The sequence below is a fragment of the Mercenaria mercenaria genome, chromosome 18, assembly GCF_021730395.1.
Source record: "Mercenaria mercenaria strain notata chromosome 18, MADL_Memer_1, whole genome shotgun sequence".
NCBI lineage: Eukaryota > Metazoa > Mollusca > Bivalvia > Venerida > Veneridae > Mercenaria > Mercenaria mercenaria.
Window position 1 is genome coordinate 7,406,781 of NC_069378.1, and position 22,264 is coordinate 7,429,044.

At 35.0% G+C, this 22,264-nt stretch overlaps 1 protein-coding gene across 1 annotated transcript in view; it reads right to left on the reverse strand.

The window, feature by feature from the left end:
• The window catches only part of LOC123538769 (uncharacterized), a 198,685-nt gene that overhangs the window by 84,563 nt on the left and 91,858 nt on the right, over window positions 1-22,264 (reverse strand). The window contains exons 8-21 of the mRNA XM_053530668.1: window positions 22,112-22,264; window positions 21,565-21,633; window positions 20,868-20,903; window positions 17,840-18,424; window positions 16,661-17,242; window positions 15,986-16,249; window positions 13,634-13,660; window positions 12,718-12,901; window positions 12,193-12,391; window positions 11,181-11,358; window positions 9,739-9,801; window positions 8,378-8,437; window positions 6,972-7,025; window positions 1,165-1,731 (exon numbers count right to left, since the gene is read on the reverse strand). Of these exons, the coding sequence (XP_053386643.1) occupies window positions 1,165-1,731; window positions 6,972-7,025; window positions 8,378-8,437; window positions 9,739-9,801; window positions 11,181-11,358; window positions 12,193-12,391; window positions 12,718-12,901; window positions 13,634-13,660; window positions 15,986-16,249; window positions 16,661-17,242; window positions 17,840-18,424; window positions 20,868-20,903; window positions 21,565-21,633; window positions 22,112-22,264 (3,021 nt within the window). The remainder of the gene's footprint in view (window positions 1-1,164; window positions 1,732-6,971; window positions 7,026-8,377; window positions 8,438-9,738; window positions 9,802-11,180; window positions 11,359-12,192; window positions 12,392-12,717; window positions 12,902-13,633; window positions 13,661-15,985; window positions 16,250-16,660; window positions 17,243-17,839; window positions 18,425-20,867; window positions 20,904-21,564; window positions 21,634-22,111) is intronic.

Consider the following 22,264-nt stretch of genomic DNA (forward strand, 5'->3'; position numbering starts at 1 on the left):
CCCACCACCAGCAGTTATCTTTATATGTAAATATATAAAACTGGCTTAAGTTGAGGGTCATCCAAGGAAAAAAGGAAAAAAAAATTAAAATTATTTCAAAATCAGATCAGTGCTTCGGGGGAAGATGGCGTTTGAAAATTTTAAACAATTATTTCAAAGTTAGACGACTGGTTGAGGAGATATGTGGAAATATTTCTTTATTTAGCTCAGCTGTCGTGGCCATTTTGTTGCCGATTTCAAAATAACTTGAACGACGTTATGAGAAGGTCATCCAAGAACATTTTTAAGGATCATCTGGCGGTCATGTTTTTCCCCGAATCGACATAATTTAAACAGTCTTGGTAGAAGGCCACCCAAGAAATATTTGTTTGAAATTATTTTCAAATCAATTCTTCCAGAGGTCTCTGACAAGAAGAATTTTAAATTTTCCATGATATACATATTGGGAAAGGTAACCACGTACCCTGCTGGTCATGTTTTTTTATGAATCAGAATGATTTAAATAATCTTGATAGAGCATCAACTTAGAATGTTTTCTATAAAACTGTTTCAAAATCTGGTTAGCAGTTTCTTTCGAGAAGAGTTTTAGATTTTCATATATTCATTATAAGAATATATATTATTTCCTTATAAGGCGAATGGATCACAATGTTAGAGTCATAAGAGGACCACTTTTCTGAATATACCTTGAAATAGGACAAGCAAATATTTAAAGCTTTTCATTCCCGTCACCAAGTGAACAAGAGTTCTGCATGGAGTGGATTTTCTTGGGTATTAGTAAAAGATGACCACACTACGAAGTTTGGTTGAGTAATTTAGGATGAGATGTCGTTTAAAGAAAAGAATGTGTAAAAGACGGACATCGGACGGATGGACAACGGACGGTGTGCGGTCATGATACCTCACGTAAGCTAAAATCAAATTCAAAATGCCAAATTAATCTTCTTACTTGTGGTAATTTGGTAATATATTTCTTTGATATACTAAATTTAGTATGTGTAACTTGATTATTTTGATTTTCTAATATTTCCTACAAGCTAATTATTAACTATAAAATCATTGAAATATTTCACTTCTGAATATTCAGCCAATTCACACAAAGACTTATTACTTACAAGACAATTTTATGATTCGAAGTAAAGTTAGTTACGTATGGACTTTTACCTTCACATAGCGTCTGCACGAATGAAGGTCCATATGAAACTAAAGCTTCAAAGCTAGAAAGGAATACTCCTGTTCTGTTAGTCGGTGCAGATGATATTTTCTGAAACGCATCATAGTTTCTAAGCTTAACGGCGAAAGTATATAGGTATATTCCTGTGTCTTTTACAAGCTGAGCCTCAGGCAAAGTTTGATCTGTTTCCATGTTTGCCTGTCCGTCCGTTATCAATACAGCAACATTTGGAATATTTTCTCTGTCTCCACCAGCTTTGGTAAAACCACCTTTCGTAAGCACACGAAGTGCAGCAGCAGTGTTTGTGTTACCAAATTCCTGCAGAATATTATCGATTGCCCTTAAAACATCTTCGTTCGTGCTGTAAGTGTTTAAATAAAACTCGAGTTTTGGCTGGCTGTTGAAAGTATAAATTCCAACACGCGTGGTTCCATTGCTAATATCAATTTCAGAAACTATATACTTAAGGAAGTTCTTCATATTTTGAAAATCACGACTGCCCATACTTGACGATGAATCCAGAAGAAATATCATATCCACCTGGATAAGACTACAAACTGGAAAAAGATATAATTTAAGGAGCACATCATCTACATATCGGTACGTATTATAGAATAGAATATAAAGCTCTGCATAAGCAAAACATTTTCAATATTTAACTGTTGCATAAGTGTCTATAGCTGTCCAATCACAGTTACATCGATGGCAAGAGAAATTTGTTTGTTTTGGACAAAGGAGTACATTTGAACGATTCATTTGAGCATTAGAGAATGAATTATGTGTTTCTCACACTTGTTATCGTAAGTACTTCTGCCAAGTTTAAATAAAATTGAACTGAAAGAAATAAAGTTATGGCCCAAACAATAATATGCATTTTCAAGGTAGTTTCTGAGTCATCATCACCTGCTCCTTGAACATGATGATATTAAAGAGGCAATACTAAGTGCAATTGTAATGTTTTAAGGAATATTCTTGGAAACCTTTATTAAAGTCAGAATATTGGTGACAACTGTATGGTTTAGATCAGAAGATCTTTATCTTAGATCCTTATGACCCAGTGCCCTAAAAGATAGGAGGTGAGAGAAACTTAAAAATATTGTACGCATATTTTAGCTTAGCAAAAATAATATGGCCCATACAAGAAGTAGCAACTACATTTCCCAAAAATGAACAAAATGCCTAAAATACATAATAAAACAAAGAACCGAACTTGAAAGTACAATAACTGAAGCACTTCAGAACTTGTATGACCTTGACTTTGAAGAAAGACATATGGTTACTAATCATCACACAACAAAGAAAAATCCCGACAAGAGTAACAAACTATTTAATTTCTGTAAATTCCTGAATAAATCTAACCACTTACTGTGAAAGTAAGTTTTTGACTAGACCTTATTTGGTGTCAGAAAATTATTTTAATAAAATATTAGCGGCTGTGAAAATACTTGTACAACTATAACATGTAACTTTATTTCTTTATTAATCATATAAATATAAGCTATATTCTTTACGTTGCCGTTTCGGCACATACTAAAATGCGGCTTTCATTTGCGTATTTGTCGTGTTGAGCGACCTATACAGTTTCCACTTTTTCTATTTCACCAAAGTAAGACACAAATTGTATACATCAACTCTGTACATGTAGCAATATAATGCATTTCTTTATTCAGATGATAAGCTGTCGACTTGTATTTGGGGATTCAAAAGTCTAATAATGATAAGAAGCTTGAGCCAACAATAAATATGCCATCAAGGTTGTAGCAGAATATCTTAGGCAAAACTTCAATTACATAATCTATAGAAACTGGTTTAAACACATAGATTTCTAAATTTGACCTCAATTTTGAATTCTTTGTTACCAACATCAAGAATCAGTGTCGTAACTACATAAACAAGAGATGTCTCCATAGGATGACACATGCCCCCGAAGGCACTTTGAATGAATAGTTATGGCCGATGTTAGAGTTTAGGACCTTTGACCTACGGAGCTGGGTCTTGCGAACGACACGTCGTCTTTCTGTGTCACACATTCATGCGTAGTTATTTTAAAATCCATGCATGAATGACAATGATATGGACCGGACACGTCCATCAATGCACTATCATGAAAAATGACCTTTATGGTCAAAGTGTGACCTTGACCTTTGAGCTACGGACCTGGGTCTTGCGTGTGACACGTCGTCCTACTGTGGTACACATTCATGCCAAGTTATTTGAAAATCCATCCATCGATTACAAAGATATGGACCGGACACGCCCATCAATGCACTATCCTTTATTGTCTAAGTGTGACCTTGACCTTTGAGCTACGGACCTGGGTCTTGCGCGCGATACGTCGTCTTACTGTGGTACACATTTATGCCAAGTTATTTGAAAATCCATCCATCGATGACAAAGATATGGTCCGGACACGCCCATCAATGCACTAATCTTTAACGTCTAAGTGTGACCTTGACCTTTGAGCTACGGACCTGGGTCTTGCGCGCGACACGTCGTCTTACTGTGGTACACATTCATGCCAAGTTATTTGAAAATCCATCCATCGATGACAAAGATATGGACCGGACACGCCCATCAATGCACTATCCTTTAATGTCTAAGTGTGACCTTGACCTTTGAGCTACGGACCTGGGTCTTGCGCGCGACATGTCGTCTTACTGTAGTACACATTCACGCCAAGTTATTTGAAAATCCATCCATCGATGACAAAGATATGGACCGGACACGAAAATTGCGGACAGACTGACAGACCGACAGACTGACAGACTGACAGACCGACAGACCGACAGACGGTTCAAAAAACTATATGCCTCCCTTCGGGGGCATAAAAAATAAAACTAGAAGATGTTTTTTTTTAAGAAAAGCACAGGTGATCTGCCCCCAACCCTGTGAATGGAGAGTTCCAATTTCAGGATATGACGCAAAAGCAAAGATTCCGTTTCGACACAAACACAAGATTCTATGCATGTGTCCAAACCCTTGAAGTGTACTTCATGGGAAAGTGGTCATAGGCAATGGTCAAGGTCATACAGTTTTATTGGGTAACCAAAAACTAATCATTGACTCCTAAATTATAAGCCTGTAGTAGAAAGGTTGTAGGTCTGGTCAATCTTAAGATCAAAGTTTCATTTTAGTTACTACCCATGACCTTGCAGTGTACCCAAAATTAAGCTTAGTGTCGATGTTTAAATTAGAGTTCAACTTAGGTCAAATCCAGGTCAAACTTTTCTTTCGGCATTACACGACTTTATGAGGTCCAAATTATAGGTATCTCCTTAAAACTTGAAATACGGTGATTAAAGTTTGAAATAGTCATAGTCAATTGATAAATGTAAGTTTGTGTACGGCGACTGTGGCTGACGAAACAAAAACATATGCATGTGTGGCGAACATTTGAGACATGTAGCAATAGAAATTATTTGGTCTCAGCTCAAAATCAAAATGAAATTTTAACGTTGGAATTCAGAACTACAATGTGGTCAAAAATTTTGATAGCTTCCTTAAAATTAAGTATGTCCCCTTGGGTTTAATTTGTAAAAGAACAGTGTACATTTCTCAGACAGCACAACCTATACACTGGCCAAATTAAACAGGGCCTTACTGATGGAATGTAAGGTATCACTAGGTAAATCCCGTTCAATTTTATTTCTGAATCATTTGCATAGTCAAATTAACGTACCTTAGAATTAAAGAGGTCATGATCAAAGTTCAATTAAATTCTTTCGTTACAAAAATCTTATCAGAGTAACCAAAAATTTAATGGCGTAAGGTGGGGAAATAGTGAAAGTAGTAACTTACTCAAAATGCAATGTAGAATCTACAATATGAAATAATCAAATACATGTTTCAAACGTAATGCCTTTTAAAAAAGAAAGTAGTTCTACTGGTCAAAAAATGTCAAATACGTGCACAATCATTATATTCGTGGGGACTAATTTGTGGACGTGCGTCTGAAGTCAATCCACTAAAAGTATCCAACAATCAAGTAAATCCCATGTCAGTTTATTTGAAATCCAGAATTCATTTTGTCCTCAATTGCGTTTGTACCAAAACACGAAATTTTCCCACGAATGAATATACAGTTCTATTAAAGTCAATGTGAATCGGACCTTTTAATAGACCACTGAGTAAAACTTTAATAAATGATAAGAGAACACAAATGCTATTAACAAGTATCAACAGAAGGCTTTGTTTATCTTGACAAGAATTTTGTAAAATTTATCACACAGATATACGTATTTAAAAGATACCATGGAGCAAATTGTACCATTGTAAGTTTTAGAAAGAGCATCTTGTCTGGAAAGACCAACAAGTTAGAATTCAAACAACACAAAACAGATACCTGAACCCTTGAATTTCCCCCCGAGTTTTAACATCCTTTATTGCTCACCATCTATCTTTCATAAGTATATATCAATAATTACGTTGCATGAATATTACCAAACAATATTTATATATCCTCTCAAAATAAAATATAAAATTCAACAAATATAAAGCTAGTCTGTTTTGGACAAGAAATTGTTTAGATGTTTTTTATATAAACTCTTATAAAATTATAGAATAAACAATAGGGCCATAATTCATCTAAATTGTTGAACAAGTCTGATTTTCAGGGGGACACAACTAGGGTACCAATACATCATTCTGACAAAGTTTGGTCAAAATCCCCCCAGTAGTTTCTGAGGAGATGCGATAACGAGAAATTGTTAACGGACGGACGGACGGACGGACTGACGGACGGACGGACGGACGGAATGACGGACGGACGGACCACGGACGCAGAGTGATTTTAATAGCCCACCATCTGATGATGGTGGGCTAAAAAGCACATGTCTCCCCCAAAGCATAGTAGTAATAGGCAAGAAGTCAATAGGGGATATGAGCGAAAAGCAAAGAGACACTGATGGTTGACTTAGCGATTGAAATGCAATAGGGATCATCTACTCGACATGTCCAATCACCCCGTGAAGTTTAAACGTTCTGGGTAAAGTGGTTCTCAAGTTATGTATCGGAAACGGTTTTCCAAGTTCCATGTGACATTGACCTTTAATCAAGTAATTCCAAAAACAATAAGGATCATCTACTCCGTAAGTCCTATCATCCTATGAAGTTTGAAGGTTCTGGATCAGGCGGTTGTCACGTTATTGATCGGAAACGGTTTTCCATATTTAGGCTCCTTTGTCCTTGACCTTTGATCGAGTAACCCCAAAATAAATAACAGTTAGTGTCTGTGCCTTTCCAATCATCCTATGAAGTTTCAACTTTCTGAGTCAAGTTGTTCTCAAGTTATTGATCGGAAACGGTTTTCCATGTTCAGGCTAGTCTGACCTTGACGTTTATAGAGTGACCCTAAAAATAATAGGGGTCATCTTCCCTATAAACTCTATCACCTTACGGTGATTAAAGGTTCTAAGTAAATAGTTCTCAAGTTATTGATTGGAAATGAAGTTTGTCGTACGGACAGACTGATGGACTGACGAACATGGCAAAAACAATATGTCTCCCCAGTGATGGTGGAGGTGGGACATTATGAGACACCAAGATTATTTAGTCAATATGAATTATTTTTCGATTCATCTCGCCCTCGACGGAAGTATTTTTACAAAACTGACTTTTAACGTATGGAATTTGCGAATAACAATAGCGAGTCAGGTAATAAAACAATTTTATCAGCTTGTTAACACTACTATTTCCGTCTTGTTAATCTTATAAACAGAAAACGTGTATATACGTTTTCTCCAGACGTTATGCTACAACCTTATAAACACCTGCACACCAATTAAGCAGTGAGCCTTACCTGATGGTATTCTAGGTTGATCACGGAGCGGTATTTCCTTTCTTATTTGTATTTCTGAAATCATTTGGCTAGTCAATAATCGTACTTAGATACAGTCATTATCATTATCATTCCCAATTAAATTCGTTCTGTTTAAAACAATGGCTTATCAGAAACACACAACACACAAATTGAAATTGTGACGTATAGGGTGGAGAAAAGGAAATAGGTGACAATAGATAAGTCTTACTCAACATGCATGTAGAAATCATACAATATGAGACATATATTCATTTAATAACATGTTTCAAAACGTAATACCAGCCTTTTAAAGACAAGAATTACATGTACCTAACTGGCAAAAATTTGTACAAATACTGTGAAATCATTTATATTCGTGGGGGCCTAATTTTCGTGGATTTCGTGGTTGATTCAATCCACGAAATGTAATCCCAACGAACAAGTAAAATTCCCATTCATTTTATGTTGAAATCCACGAATTCATTTTCCCTCGAAATTGCCGTTTTGACCAAAACCACGAAATTTCATGCCCACGAAATGAAATGATTTTTCAGTATTCTATTAAAGTTCAATGATATGATATAAGACTCTTTTGTAAATATGACCATCTGAGTAAAACCTGTCATATAAGTAAATGATAAGAGACACACAAACTGTTTTAACAGTATCGGAACAGAATGGAATTATGACATTTATCCTGTACCAAGAATTTGTGTAAATATTTCATCACCAACCAGATATACCTGATATTTTAAAAGATACGTCATGAAGCAAATGGTACATTTGTCAAGTTTTAGACAAAGTTGAATGCATGCATTGTCTGGGGAAAGACCGAGGACAAGGTTAGAATTCAAACAACAGCGACAAACAGATTTACATGAACACCTGAATTTCCCACCCGCCAGTTTAAACCATCCCCTCTCACATTCCTCGCTCACCATTCTATCTTTCAATAAGTAATATATGCAATAATTATACGTTTGCAATAAAGTCATAAAACAATATTTATATTATCCCTCCCTCCAAAATAAAAATATAAAATTAACAAATATAATAATTGTTTTTTGGATCAAAGTAAAATTGTTTATGACTGTTTTATAACTAGTAAACTGCTGTACAAAATATAACTCATAAAATAGACGGGTAAATGTATTGTTTCAAGTGTATGCATTTTTACGAATGATACCCTATACGTATAGCTGTAAATTATAAATCACTTACTACGTATTTGAGTTCAGGCTAATTAAAAGTATTTAATGTAATTAACTGTAATGTATTTTATCTTGGAAAATATGTTGCTGCTTATAAGAAACTCATTTTTCATAACTTAAATTATGAAAATAAACAATTGAAGAAAAAGGGTCTAATGGAGAAATGTACATGGCGCTATACAAAACACATCAAACCTGAAAACGGCGGTGGTGCTAGGGTGATAAATCTCTCGGAAGTGGTCATTACTTTTTGGGCTGAAAAAAAAACAAGGTTGAAAAGTAAATATATTGTTTGATGATTATGTGTTTAAAGAATTTTTTAGTAAGATATCAGTTAAATTGCATTTATTATACAGATGTATAGAATTTATCAATAACAAATTTTCATTTTCTGAGTAATGTTTATAATTTTTTATGAAACAATTTTCAAACGAATGTAAGGGATTTCAACATCGAAACAAGAATATTATCCCCGTGTACAACTTTTAACATTAAGTCAAACCAATTCTTAATCATGTCGTCTTTCATTGTTATGCTGCCGGCCAACCTTGTATACAAGCTAGCAAAATCTTATTCATATAAGAAATATAATGATAGAGAATGTTACATATCAAGTTGTTAGATCCCACCAGTAAAGCGGCCATCCAGCTGGCTTATAGAAGGTCGGTGGTTCTACCAAAGTACCTGCCCATGATGAAGTAATGCATGGAGGGACACCTGGGATATTCCTCCACCATCAAAGCTGGAAAGTCGTCATATGTCGGTGCGACGTTAAACCCAAACAAAACAAAACAAAACCAGTAAAGCGCAATTTTATTACATAACCTTGTTTATTGCATCGTGGAGATAAATGTTGTTTTATGTTGGATTTAGAGTCACGCCGGCACAAATTAAGTTTTACTTTAATATAACAGGTTTAACTCTCGTACAAATCGGCCAGCAGCGTCAATTAAATTATTATGCCCATATCTTTCTAACGTATTGCGGAGGCAACCTTTTATGAAATGCCTAACACTGCTATGTTATTTGAATTAGTATAAAGTGAACTAAAATTGGACAAATAACGTCTGTTGAAGATTACGAATATATACTTTGCAAAGCACACGGAGTAAAATGATAATGGACAATATTAGAGAAGTGGTAGGAACGCACAATGTCTGTGACATGTTTGTTCTCTTTTTTGTGCCCTAGAAAATGGTAGCATGGATACTGTGTTGCGTATACAATTTTGCCATAAATATCAATGCCGAGTTCAATTAGAAATGAATGTATGTAACAAAGATGTAGCTTGGACAAGGAAGTGCGGAATGTACAGTTCGACTTCCAACTTGTATAAAAGAAGATTTGGAAAGTTTAAATAAAATTAAAACATGAATAATAAAGTTATGGTGAAATATCTAAAACCAAATGAAAGCCTAAGAGTCGATCAGATTGAGCTTTAAATGGCATATTTTCAATGTCTGTTGTGACTCTATTTTCAGATTTTTCTTTCGTGCTTGCGCCGAGCGGTAGTTGCTTTCCTTTAAAGTTAATAAAAAGGATGCAAAGAACCTTACTTGTTGTAGTTGTTGTTGTCGTCGTTGCTTTTCTTGTTGTAGTATCTTCTTTTTTCTTAGAAACTGCAAATGTAAATTGTTTCGGTTCTTGAAATTCTAACTCCCGAATTATGTTGTTAGAGTACTATTACAAAATATTCAGCACGATGAAAGAGTTTTCAAGAGAGTCATGATGACCCTGAATCGCACACCTGAGTAATATGAGCCACATGTTCCAAATGGCAAACTGATGCTAAAATATTAAGAAGTAGGTCAGTAGGTCACATTCATAGTCACTGAAAGTCAGTTGTAAGATCAGTGTGCAAAACTGTATATGTCATCCAAATTTAAAGGATGTATCTTAAAAAACAAGAAAGTAGGTCTGTAGGTCAAGGTAACGGTCAAGTGACCCCTAATCACTTGGGGTCATCAGGAAATTATAATTAAACAGTCTAGGAAATATGATCTGATAAGTTTTGAAGTATTTTTTCCTATATAACTCATATAACAAGTGACTTTCAGGGCGGGGCCTCTTTTTCACCCAAGGAGCATAATTTGAACAATCTTGTTAGAGATCAACTAGGCAATGCGACATAGCAAATATCAAAGACCTAGATCTTGTGGTTTCAGACAAGAAGATTTTGTTTCCCATATAAGTCTATGTTAAACCTGGGACCCCCAGGCTCTTTTCATCCATGGGGCATAATTTGAAAAGTTTGGTAGAGGAAAACTTGGCAAGGCAACCTACCAAATATCAAAAGCCTATGCCTGGCAGGTTCAGGCAAGAAGATTTTAAAGTGATTCCTATAAAAGTCTATGTAAAACATGAGACCCCCGGGACAGGGCCTCTTTTCACCCCTGGATTATAATTTGAACTCTTTTGGAAGAGAACCATAAGGCAATGCAACATACACAATATCAAAGGTCTAGGTCTTGTGGTTTTAGACAAGAAGATTTTTATAGTTTTTTTCCTTTATAAGTTAATGTAAAACTGCACTCCACGGGCATAATTTGAACAATCTTCATAGAGGACAATTAGATGATGTCCCATGCCAAATATCAAGGTTCTAAGCCTTACGGATTTGGATAGGAAGATTTTTAAATTTTTCCTTTCGGTTGCCATGGCAACCACAGTTCTGCATGGAATTTAATTATTGAACAACTTTGAAAGGGGGCAACTAAAGAATCATTCCTATGAAGTTTAGTGTAATTCTGCCCAGTGGTTTTAAAGAAGGATTTTTAGAAAATGTTGACGGACGGAAGACGGACGACGCACAACGGATGACGGACATTGAGCGGCCACAAAAGCTCACCATGAGCCTTTGGCTCAGGTGAGCTAAAAATAACTTGTATTAAAATAACCAGAATAAAAATACAGACATCGATTAACTTTCATTTCCATGGTGAAGATGACGAGAATCCAACATTTTGATGAATTAAACAAAGTAAGAAAGTATAATTACGTGCTAAAATCTTGTCCTGTAGGTCTGCAGCGGCGTCTTTGAGTTGCCCATATCTTTTCACCATCATTACATTTTCAGGCGATGTCGCTAATGTTTCCAATTCTTTTTTATCATTCATCCCTACACCTATTGCAAATATCTTAATCCCTTCTGCAACTACTCTTTCTTTTGTCTCTTCCTGCGATAAAATTAAACTCGAAGTTATTGTTCAAGGAAGGATCAATCCAAGCTTTGAGAAATTCAGAGACTACGAATCCAATCGAATACCAGTCAAATACATGTACTATTTTCCCGGGGACATTACGTGAAGGCCATTCTTCCTGAACCGTTGTTACTTAAGAAAACTGTCCATACAGTGTTGTAAGACTGCATGGACGCTTTGACTAACTGCCGCCTCGTAAATATATTCAAATAGATTTTAATAAACTAAATGTTTGCACTGTTACTGTGATTTTGAATACAAGATATCATTTAACCCTTTTCATGCTGGACACGACTGAGTCTGCCTTTGCGACCTATGTAGATCATGATCAGCCTGAATATCTGTTCGCCATTCAGTCAGTATCTTTTGGTAAGAACCCCTTTTAACAGTAAATGGTACTGTCCAAATTGAAAGATGGACAAATCCATTTAAGAAATTTAGCAGGGTAAGGGTTAAGGACGAAATGCTACTTTTTGCGTAAAGACAGGTATATACTACAAAATAATTGGTTTGCTTTCCAGGAGTATCAGAAAATCAAAAACGATGCCAGGATACGGATCTTTTTAACGTCAACACATATTCAAAAACACTCACACAGGTTAAAGTGGTATTAGCCTACCGTTAAAAACAAAGTTTTAGTGATATTATGGAACAGTTTGCCTCAATCAGGTCCCGCATCTGGACATAGGTTCTTGTTCCAAATATTAAGCGTCAAACTCGTCACCTTGTCTTACCTTTAGACCATCAATAATAGATAGATAGATAAATAAATAAATAATTACATAAATAAATAAAAAGAGGAAAACTAACCAACAGGTCAACATTCTCGTTTGAAGGTTCATCAGTGACAAATATCAATGCAGAAGGAACATCTTCACGCCCGTTGAAATAATAGCTCAACATTTGCCGGCCTAAAGCAAGGGCGCCAGAAGCATCCGTTCTGTAAGACCTCATTCGCCGAGGGTCTAAGCCGTCAATCTCTTTCTTCATATCATCGACACTTTGATATCTATTTTATTAAAATTGAATTTAACGGTCTTTATATATGTGTACATTTAACAGATTTTCAAAAATAGACGCAAACTAAAACGTTGGGAACATGTACAGTGCAACCTCTGTAGGATTGCATCGGTTAACGGTAACAATGCAACCACCAAAAAATGTATATTTATTACCAAATTACACTGGGAAAACGCATAACACTTCAACAACATTATGTATTTTAATATTGTTTTATTTCAAATTAAGAAATGACCTCAACCTACAAAACAACAAAATCAGGAAAGAACGATTTGTATATTTATTATCATTAATTGATATTCTATCTGTACTTACTGATTTATGTGAAAGATGACTTCAGGGTCTGCAGCGTAAAACATTAAGCCAATTTGAACATCTTCGTTCTCTACATTAGCATTATCTATTAGTGATTTCAGGAACTGTTGCACTGCTCCAAAATCAAATGGTGATGCTCCAGGTGTGATATGTACCGCTATAACTATGTCGGCCTTACTTGCTTCTGAAAAGGTGTGAAATTAAAATGGTTATTAACCAATGCAATATAGTGTATTGAACTAAACAATATTGAACAAAACCTTCGTTAAACTGTAAACTATACATTTCACATGAAAAAGACCAAGCCAAAAATCAAACTCAGCCGAACCGGCACAAGAACATCAGTGCCAATATGAAAAAAAGTCAAGTTCAATACCAGAAAACAGTGTCAATATTGTATTCAAGTATGTTGATTGGTTAAACTGAGATACGGAATTAAAATCAATACTGGTATTTCATACTGGCCATATTAGTTGACCGCTTGCATTCTTATTGACACTTTCACTTCAGCCATGAGCCAGTGCAGCCACTCTCGGTAAAAATACAGGAAAATAAAGGAAATGATGACTTGCGTTGGCAGTTTTTGAATTTCATGTTTATAAATAATATAATTTTATTAATTTGCTTGGATGTGTTTTCTTACAGAATGAAATACCTACGTGTCTTCATTTACATGTATTAAACAAATTTTGAATTGCTCAAGAGTGTGAAGTAACCTGAAATGACAAGGACCTTTGGGGCAGTTTGGCTATGTCTACTATCGGTCAGATATCAATTCAATCGTGATTATCACCACACTAGTAACAAATATAACATACGGTAAGATGCCACCATTTATGAACGTTTGTCAAATGTTTAGCGGATAAGTCAAATTATGGTTTACTATTGTTAATAATGAAAAATAACAAACATTTACCTGATAGCGGAATCGAGTATGGAGTAGCTGCAACACAAATAAAATGTATGGTTTACTTGCAATCATTTCAATTACATATTATTAAGAATAGCGGCGTGTATTAATAGAACGATTACATCTAAGAAATGTTATTTATAATGAAGACGAGTAACATTGAATTGCTTTCGGTTTTTTTCTTTTTCACAACCAAAAATCCATGTAACAAGAGCTCGTAGAACAAGAAATGCCCCCTTGATACATTCAGTAACTGCACAAGAAACAGAAATTATTTGCTCACTGTAAACAAAAGTTCTATTGTTCTGGTTCAATGTGACCTTCACCTTTGACGTAGTGACCTCAAATTCAAACGGGGTCATCTGCTGGTCATAATCAACCTCTCTATTAAGTTTCGTGATCCTAAGCCCAAGCGTTCTCAAGTTATCGTCCGGAAAGGGTTTAACAGTTCCGGGTCAATGTGACCTTGATATCTGGCCTACTAATCTCAAAATCTATAGGGGTCATCTACTAGTCATGACAAACCTCCCTATCAAGTTTCATGATCCTAGGCCCAAGCGATCTCAAGTAATCGTCCGGAAATGGTTTAACTGTTCCGGGTCACTGTAACCTTGACCTTTGACCTACTGATATCAAAATCAATAGAGGTCATCTGCTGGTCATGATTAACCTCTCTATCAACTTTCATGAACCTTGGCCCAAACATTCTTCAGTTATCGTCTGGAAACCATTTAATTGTTCCTGGCCAATGTGACCTTGAACTTTGACTTAATGACCTCAAAGTCTAAAGGGGTCATCCGCTGGTCATGACTAACCTCCGCATCAATTGTTCTGATCCTAGGCCTAAGCGTTCTTGAGTTATCATCGAGAAACCGTTTTACTGTTCCTGGTCACTGTGACCTTGACCTTTGACCTACTGGCCTCAAAATCTATAGGGACCATCTGCTGGTAATGACCAACGCCCTTATCAACTCTCACGATGCTAGGCCCAAGCATTGTTGAGTTATCATCCGGAAACCGTTTAACTGTTCCGGATCATTGTGGCCTTGAACTTTGACCTACTGACCTCAAAATCAATACGGGTCAGCTGCTGGTCATGACCAACCTCCCTTTCATCTTTGATGATCCTAGGCCCAAGCGTTCTTGAGTTATCATCCGAAAACCGTTTAACTGTTCAGGGTCACTATAACCTTGACCTTTGACATACTGATCTCACAATCAATAGGGGTCATCTGCTGGTGGGGACCAACCTTCCTATCAACTTTCATGACCCTAGGCCCAAGCGTTCTTGAGTTATCATCCGGAAACGGATTGGTCTAAATTCCGACCGACAGATCGCTCGACATCTGCAAAACAATATACCACTCCTTCTTCGAAGGGGGGCATAATACAAATATTCCATGTGGTTAAATAAAGTTACATTATGTCACATTAACAATATGCCGGGTAACTTACTCGCAGTTTCTATTTCTACGTATCTTCATACTTATTTTGCGCATGGTACACGCATACAATTAAATAGTTATCAGAATAATTTACATAATAACAGAAATATTGCAACACGAGTATTCTATCACAAGCCGTTTACATCTTCTGCTTTCAAATAAGAAAACATGATGTTTACTTTTGAAGAAGAAAGTTTTAGATGAATATATCTGATAGTTGTAATTATCATGTTGTACGTAAATGCATAGCCTCAAATCGTTCCCCTTACCTAAAGTAGTGAAAAGGTAAAATTGAAAATTTTACAGGCACAACAATAATAAACACACATGCAAAGAAGAACATATTAAGTACTCTAAATTAGAATGGAACTTATGCAAACGAAATAAAGAGAATACAACCTTTTAACTACCTGTCTGAAGAAAGTATCAGTCTACAAAGATCATGCGTGTTATAGGACAAAAGCTAAAAATAAAAAGACAGCTACACAAGGTGTTATACAGATTTGACAGCTCAAGGGAAAAGATAACAAATGTTAAACATGCACAATGCTTTATTGACAAAAGATTCATCTACAAAACGACACATCTATTTATGCATGCACTGAACAATATACATATATACAAACAGCAACGGAACTATTCTGGACAAAGCAATATGACTTTAACTGACGCAACCCATGCAAACGGCATGTATGAGCTATAAAGCTGGGATTGATAGGACAGGTGGATACCATAACAATGTCTATTTTGCATTTTATTTTTCAATATAACACGGCAAGACATTATACTCAATGCACTGCATATTCTGAAGATATTCTAATGTTCAAATATATGCGGATTCTCAATTTTTATCTACTTTACGGATGCATAATTAATGACTGAACGGTCATGATTCCATGTGCCAAACACTTACAAAAAACCAGAGGAAATTCTGTTATTGTTGATATTGTAGTCTCTGGTGTAGTGACTTTCTTGGTTGTCGGCCTTTCTGTTGGAAGAGGTGTTGTAATTTTTTGAGGTTCCGTATACGGCTCTGTGACTGGTCTCGTCGATTTTCGAGTTGTTGGGTCGGGCTTAGCTGTAGTCTTTAGTGGAGGTTTTGTGGTACGTTTTGGTTTTGGAGTTTTAGGTTTCTTATCGTCAGACGTATCTGTATCAGGCACTTTCAGGTTTTCAACTAAGAAAGTAATTTTTATTTCAACATGGGATTTTGGTTTTTAAGCAATATTCAATAAGTATCATTATCAGTTGTAACAGAAATTCTGTTGTACGCAAAGATCATTGACGGTTAACTATGAACTTCAGTAATTGTAAATATTGAAAATGTTTCTGATGAAAGTGGGTATTTTATTCAATACTTTTTAAATATGGTGTACTTTAATGGGTATTAATAGATCTAACAGCCAGTTGTGATAAGAGAGGTCAGCCAAATATACATTTAAACGTAACGGATACAGAAGTCCAGATGATATACAAAAGAATATTTATATATTAGTTTACGATAAAACTGGAAAACAAAAGATTTTTGTTTCCTAGTAAACGATTTGAATAACAAACATTCAGGCATTTTTGTGAAATACGAACTTACATAGTTTAATCTTAGATAGCTTTTCTCTAAGTACAGCAGAAGTTGCAAAGTCGTCGTATTTCTTTCCGATGAAAGAAAAATCTTTTGCTGGATCACTTGCTAGAGTTTCAATTTCCTTTGTTTCGGCATCTTTAACTCCGATTGCAAAAATGGTAGTTCCACCACGTTTCATTGCTGCAGATTCTTGAATTATATCTGACATATCGGAACTCGACGCACTATCAGTAAAGATCATGAGGAGGTTAGGAACGTCCGGTCTGTCACCTTTCTTTTCAAGTAAGACTTCAGTTTGAACCAGGTTTAGTAATTTCACAATATCGGAACCTTTTGATCTCACAAGTTTTGGTTTAAGTGCCCTCTTTACAGCTTTAAGAAGTTTTTTGGATTTTTTCATTTTCTTCAAATCAAATTCAACTTTAGCATCAGGCCCAAATACGACAAAAGAGACACGAACAGCTCCTGACTCAATGTCCATGTTTGAAACAACATCGTTCATGAATGGTAGTAGCTTTTTCTTGATGTCGGGAATTTTAACATTGTGTGATACATGCACGGCTATTACAACATCTAATTCTTCGAGGTCTGCAATAGAGGTCAGTCAATATCTGTTATGTAACTTGAATAGTATAAGTTTATATTTAAGCTTTATTTAATTGTCGCAAAACTACCGCGCGCGGCGTGCTCGTGATCGAGGAGAAAGACTTTAGAAAAGATAGTACTGAAGTAGAAGTATAGTGAAGGTATGATTCAGTTATATTTGATGACAAAATATATTTAAGACATGTATTTGTTGATCATTAATATGGCGAATATTCAAAGTAATGAATACAAAAGTAATGAATACGATTCCCTTTTTTTGAACCCTTATTCAGTTTACATAGATACAAACTTAAAGAACTGATTATGTTAATGTATTTAATTTTTTGAACATTTCTATGTTGTCTTAAAATGTTTAAACTCAGGCAAGTTTAAAGCCAGGACATTAACTATTTAATTTCTTTTGATGTTTGCATTGTACTTTTCGGTATAAGCTACGCAACAAAAGGAAACTGCACTTATCTCAACTTAAATATTACATTATTTTCGATTTTGCACATGATTACATCATATTTTAGAGGTAACAATTTTAATCTGTCTAGTACTTATCATGCATACACTTGCACAACACAATTCACTCACAAAATGGCCTGAATGCCGCCGCAAATGTTCTAGTTAATTGTCTGTCTTTTGCGAGTTCCATGTGATCACTGACCATGTAACTATTCGTATCCTTATTATCACCAGTCAATATTTCAATTTCGTTTTGCAAATTCGGATCGTTTCCAATTCCGATAGCAAATACTTCAATCCCATCGCTTTTTAATGATTTCGCTACTTCTTTCAGACGATCCTCGTTAAGTTTCTTTGACGCTTGGTCGGAGACAATTATAATTCCATTAGGACTGTTTGGATTATCTCCCTTTTCCTGTGTAAAAACCGAGTCTTCAACATACTGCAACGCGCCAGTTAAGTCAGCAATTTTGTAACGTTTGGTCTTTGGAACTTTCTTAAAAGTTTTCTTTATAGTCTTCTTTTTTTGAAAGTGCTGAAGATCAAAAATCGTTTCAGCGTCTTTCCCGTAAGTAACAATAGCGAATTTTACTTTTTTGTTGTCTGTCCGCATAGCAAGTGTACTTAGATATTTAAGCAGGTATTTCTTAAACAGCTTTGTCTTGGTTTTCTTTGAGACGTGAATCAGGAACACAATGTCTGCCGCATCGCTATCTGAAAAGGCTTCTCTTATCATTTTTTGCCATATACGTAACAAACCTTCCAAACTCGTTCATGCGGAAACATTCTTACATAGCATATGTTTTCAGTTATTGCAATGCTGATATTTGTCTTAGAGTTAACGAATTAATACGTTCTGTAATTATGATTTCAGTATATGCATTTTTATTTTAACCAATCAGAACATGTTCGAATGAATAGAGTAAGAAAAATATGCAGTTATTTCAGGGTTCGAACCCGGGACCTCTCGCTTACAAAGCAAGTGGCCTACCGACTGAGCTAACCGGTCATCTGACACAATACGACATAAGAATTGTAAATATTAAAAGTCAAGGCTACAGGTAGATTTGCAAAATGTTGTAAGCTAGGCTCTGATTGGCTAGCGAAAGGGTCGTCAGAACGAGGCCATGAATAGGTCGTTCTCAGATCCTATGCGTAGCGTAATAGGATATGTACTTTAGTCAGATTGAGTTACTTGGGTAAAGTAAATACATTTCATATACATGTCAAGGTTATATATAAATTTTAATCCAGTTATGGATATACATGTTTCTACTGTACATAGATATGGTAAACTTTAGATAAAGACTTCTTCATTTATGCATTCAAATGAACGGTTGTCTACGGTGGTTATAAATATTTGCATATTATGCTTACGTTGCAATAGGTGAAGAATGGATAAAATTGTTCATATCTGTAATAGTTTCGATTATATCAGAAACTTTTTTTTTCATTTTTTTTTCTTTTTGGTTAAATAAGAATTAATTAAAATGGGTAGGGCCAATGCAAACTTTCATTTTAAAGAGAAAAGTGTTAGGGGTGGGACTTGTATGTGATGGGACACATAATTATAGCATGCGTACTGTAAAATAATGATACAACACTCTTTCAACAACACGGATGTGAAAAGCATGGTAAAGTTTGCATTCTGCAAAATAAAATACATTTAATGTTATTAAGTGTACAAACAAAGATAATAGTTAAATAAAAGACACGTTTTCTTAATATACACAGGAAATATTTCAAAGGCACATCTTTAACACATACATTATTCGGCAGTGTCCGTATGGGCAGATTAGAAGTTATAAAACCAATATTTAATTGTGTTATTTAAAGGTAAGATGAAGCAATTAAAGATATGCCTTTAGAAATGTTCAGTATTCTGCATAAAGATATTAAATATTTTAACATTGTCAATAATGCATATTAATCAGAATATATGACTTTTTTAGTAAACATGAAAAAGATAGGAGTAGAAACGTAGAAAACATTTAAGCGCATTAGTCATAAACTACGAATATTGTGTTTCTTAACATAAGATCTTTAACTGATGCCACTACTAGCCTCATCAAAGTTTTAAGTCGTGAAATCATCTTCACATACAGTTAAGTTTAACTTTTCTGATTAAAAGATGCATAAATATAAATTTACAATCCTTTCAGCTGGTAAAATATATTTATCTTGAATGTGCTTTTTAAGGTGAAATTAGTTTCCCGAAACATTATGTCCAGTTTTTTATATTTTCTGGTCCTTTTAGATCATGAGTCCATTAAAGAGATGTGTAATAGAGTTCCGCTTAAGCCGGTGATAGGGGGCGTGAGAGGTGTTGCACATTTTATTACCTCTCACGAACAGACTCATCAAACCGAGTCTGCTTTTATTCTTTTTTGTTGCATTCTATGCTTCAAAAAGATTGTTTAAAGATTTTATTTCTATCTAATACCAAACTTATACAATAAAGCGGATATTTTTCTTGTGTTTTAAAAACATTAACAACCATGCCTAAACCTTTTCAAACGCAAAGGTCGGATACAGTTTGGAAAGTCATTAAACTGTGTCTTAAGTCATTATCATAAATCGTCAGTGCTATCAATCAGCTGCCGAATACTATTTGATGATTCAACATACATCTCACTCGGCTGAAGGGCCGTAAAAGAATATATATGCCAGTCCAGTACGGATATAAATTTAGATATATTTCCAGTGCATATGGCTACATGAGTATTTTGAAATATAATTGCTTATTTCTCTCGAAAACTTTTTAAAAAAGTGGAAAAAAACTGAAACGTCACACCTAATTTTTTTTCTAATATTCTAGTTTACTTTACTGACCATCTAGTCAAGCATACACATGCCAATCAGTGAGCCAATCGTTTATATCTTATATCTTACTCCGGCCAATAACTTTTTCAGTTCATATCAACGTTAAGTTAGTCTAGGAATTCATACCTAGTTGAATCATCGAACAATTTAATACCGACAAGTGTAACGAATACATATCATTGACAGGAAGGGAAAAATAAGACTTACCATGTGATATCTATTAATAGTATTCGTTATATACGGCTTAAACATATTACAATATAATAATTTTGAGGTAACGCATAAAACGAAATATAGAGACAATTCTATAGCAAGTCATGCATCAGTTACTTACTCATGACAGTGGTGGCGGTGGTGGTTGTGGATGGAGCTGAAATTTATATAGTCATAATATACTCATAGCAGACAATATCTGTAGGGACAAGAAAAACGAGATTGCAATAACGTTAGGAAAGGGAATACAATATTTCATGTACAACTTATGTTCAGTTTATTTAGTGAAATTGAAACAAATACAATATCTGATTCAATAAACTGTTTTCACTTTTTTAGAACTAAAATATAAAAGTGAGTTTCCCTCTTCCAAGCATTAGTTTATATGTAGGTTAAATATATTCAATTTTATAATCATAAGTCACTAAACACGTACCGAGACGGACCTTGTTTTCTTGATATGTTTCCAGTTCCATAAGAATTAAAGAGTTCATATGAATAAGAGTTCAGTGAATAAAGGTTCCTAATGATCTACAGTATTCTAGATTAGATTTTTTTCCTTAATTGGATTTGCAAATAAGGCTTTGATATAAACATTTTTCGTCATATATAAAACAAAAGATAAGACCTAATGTCAGTTTGATTAGCAGATTAAACAATACTGAAAATATAGGCTTTCTGACTGATGGTAATAAGTCTGTAAAGGAAACAGAAAACATAGAGAAGTTTGCCTTTCAAACGACGTAGTTTTCTTAATACTTATTTCGATAACAGTTTAATCTTTACGAAACGTTTAAGTAAGCCCAAGGTAAACTTACTTGTAGTTGATGACGTTGTTGTTGTTGTTTCAAACGCCGGAATAACTAATGGAAAACCTTCTGTTCTTACTGAAATAATTGAGAAACCGGAAGCGGAAATAATTCATTTTGGAACTGTATAAGAACATAACTATAAACAAAACTCGGGCAACAGTACAGCCTTTAAGAGTCTAGGACAATCTAAAAAATCCATTTGAAATAAATGAAGCAATGAGGATACTTCACGTGATTGATTGAACTATGCATTAAATATGATAAACACAACTTCCAGATAACAGGTCATTGACATGAATATCTAACTCGATCATCAAATGCAAAATGAGGCTGAAACGATGCTTTTTTATTCTAGAAACCTATAATAATTGAGCCGCACCATGAGAAAACCAACATAGTGCATTTGCGACCTCTTCGCTTTCAAAGCTTATTGCAATTGGAGAAACCGTTAGCGAACAGTATGGATCCTGACCAGACTGCGCGGATGCGCAAATGCTCTATGTTGGTTTTTCATAGTTCGCCTCATATCAATATTATCAAAAGTTATTCTTACATCCAACAAAGGCTTCCTGTAGTCTGTATTCTTGACCACTTAAACCAGTTGTACTGTTGACCATAAGTGCATAATCAGGCGAAGATGCAAGTCCATACAGCTCATCGGGGTATGTTACATTTATACCGACCGTGTATATAGCTGTTCCTGCAG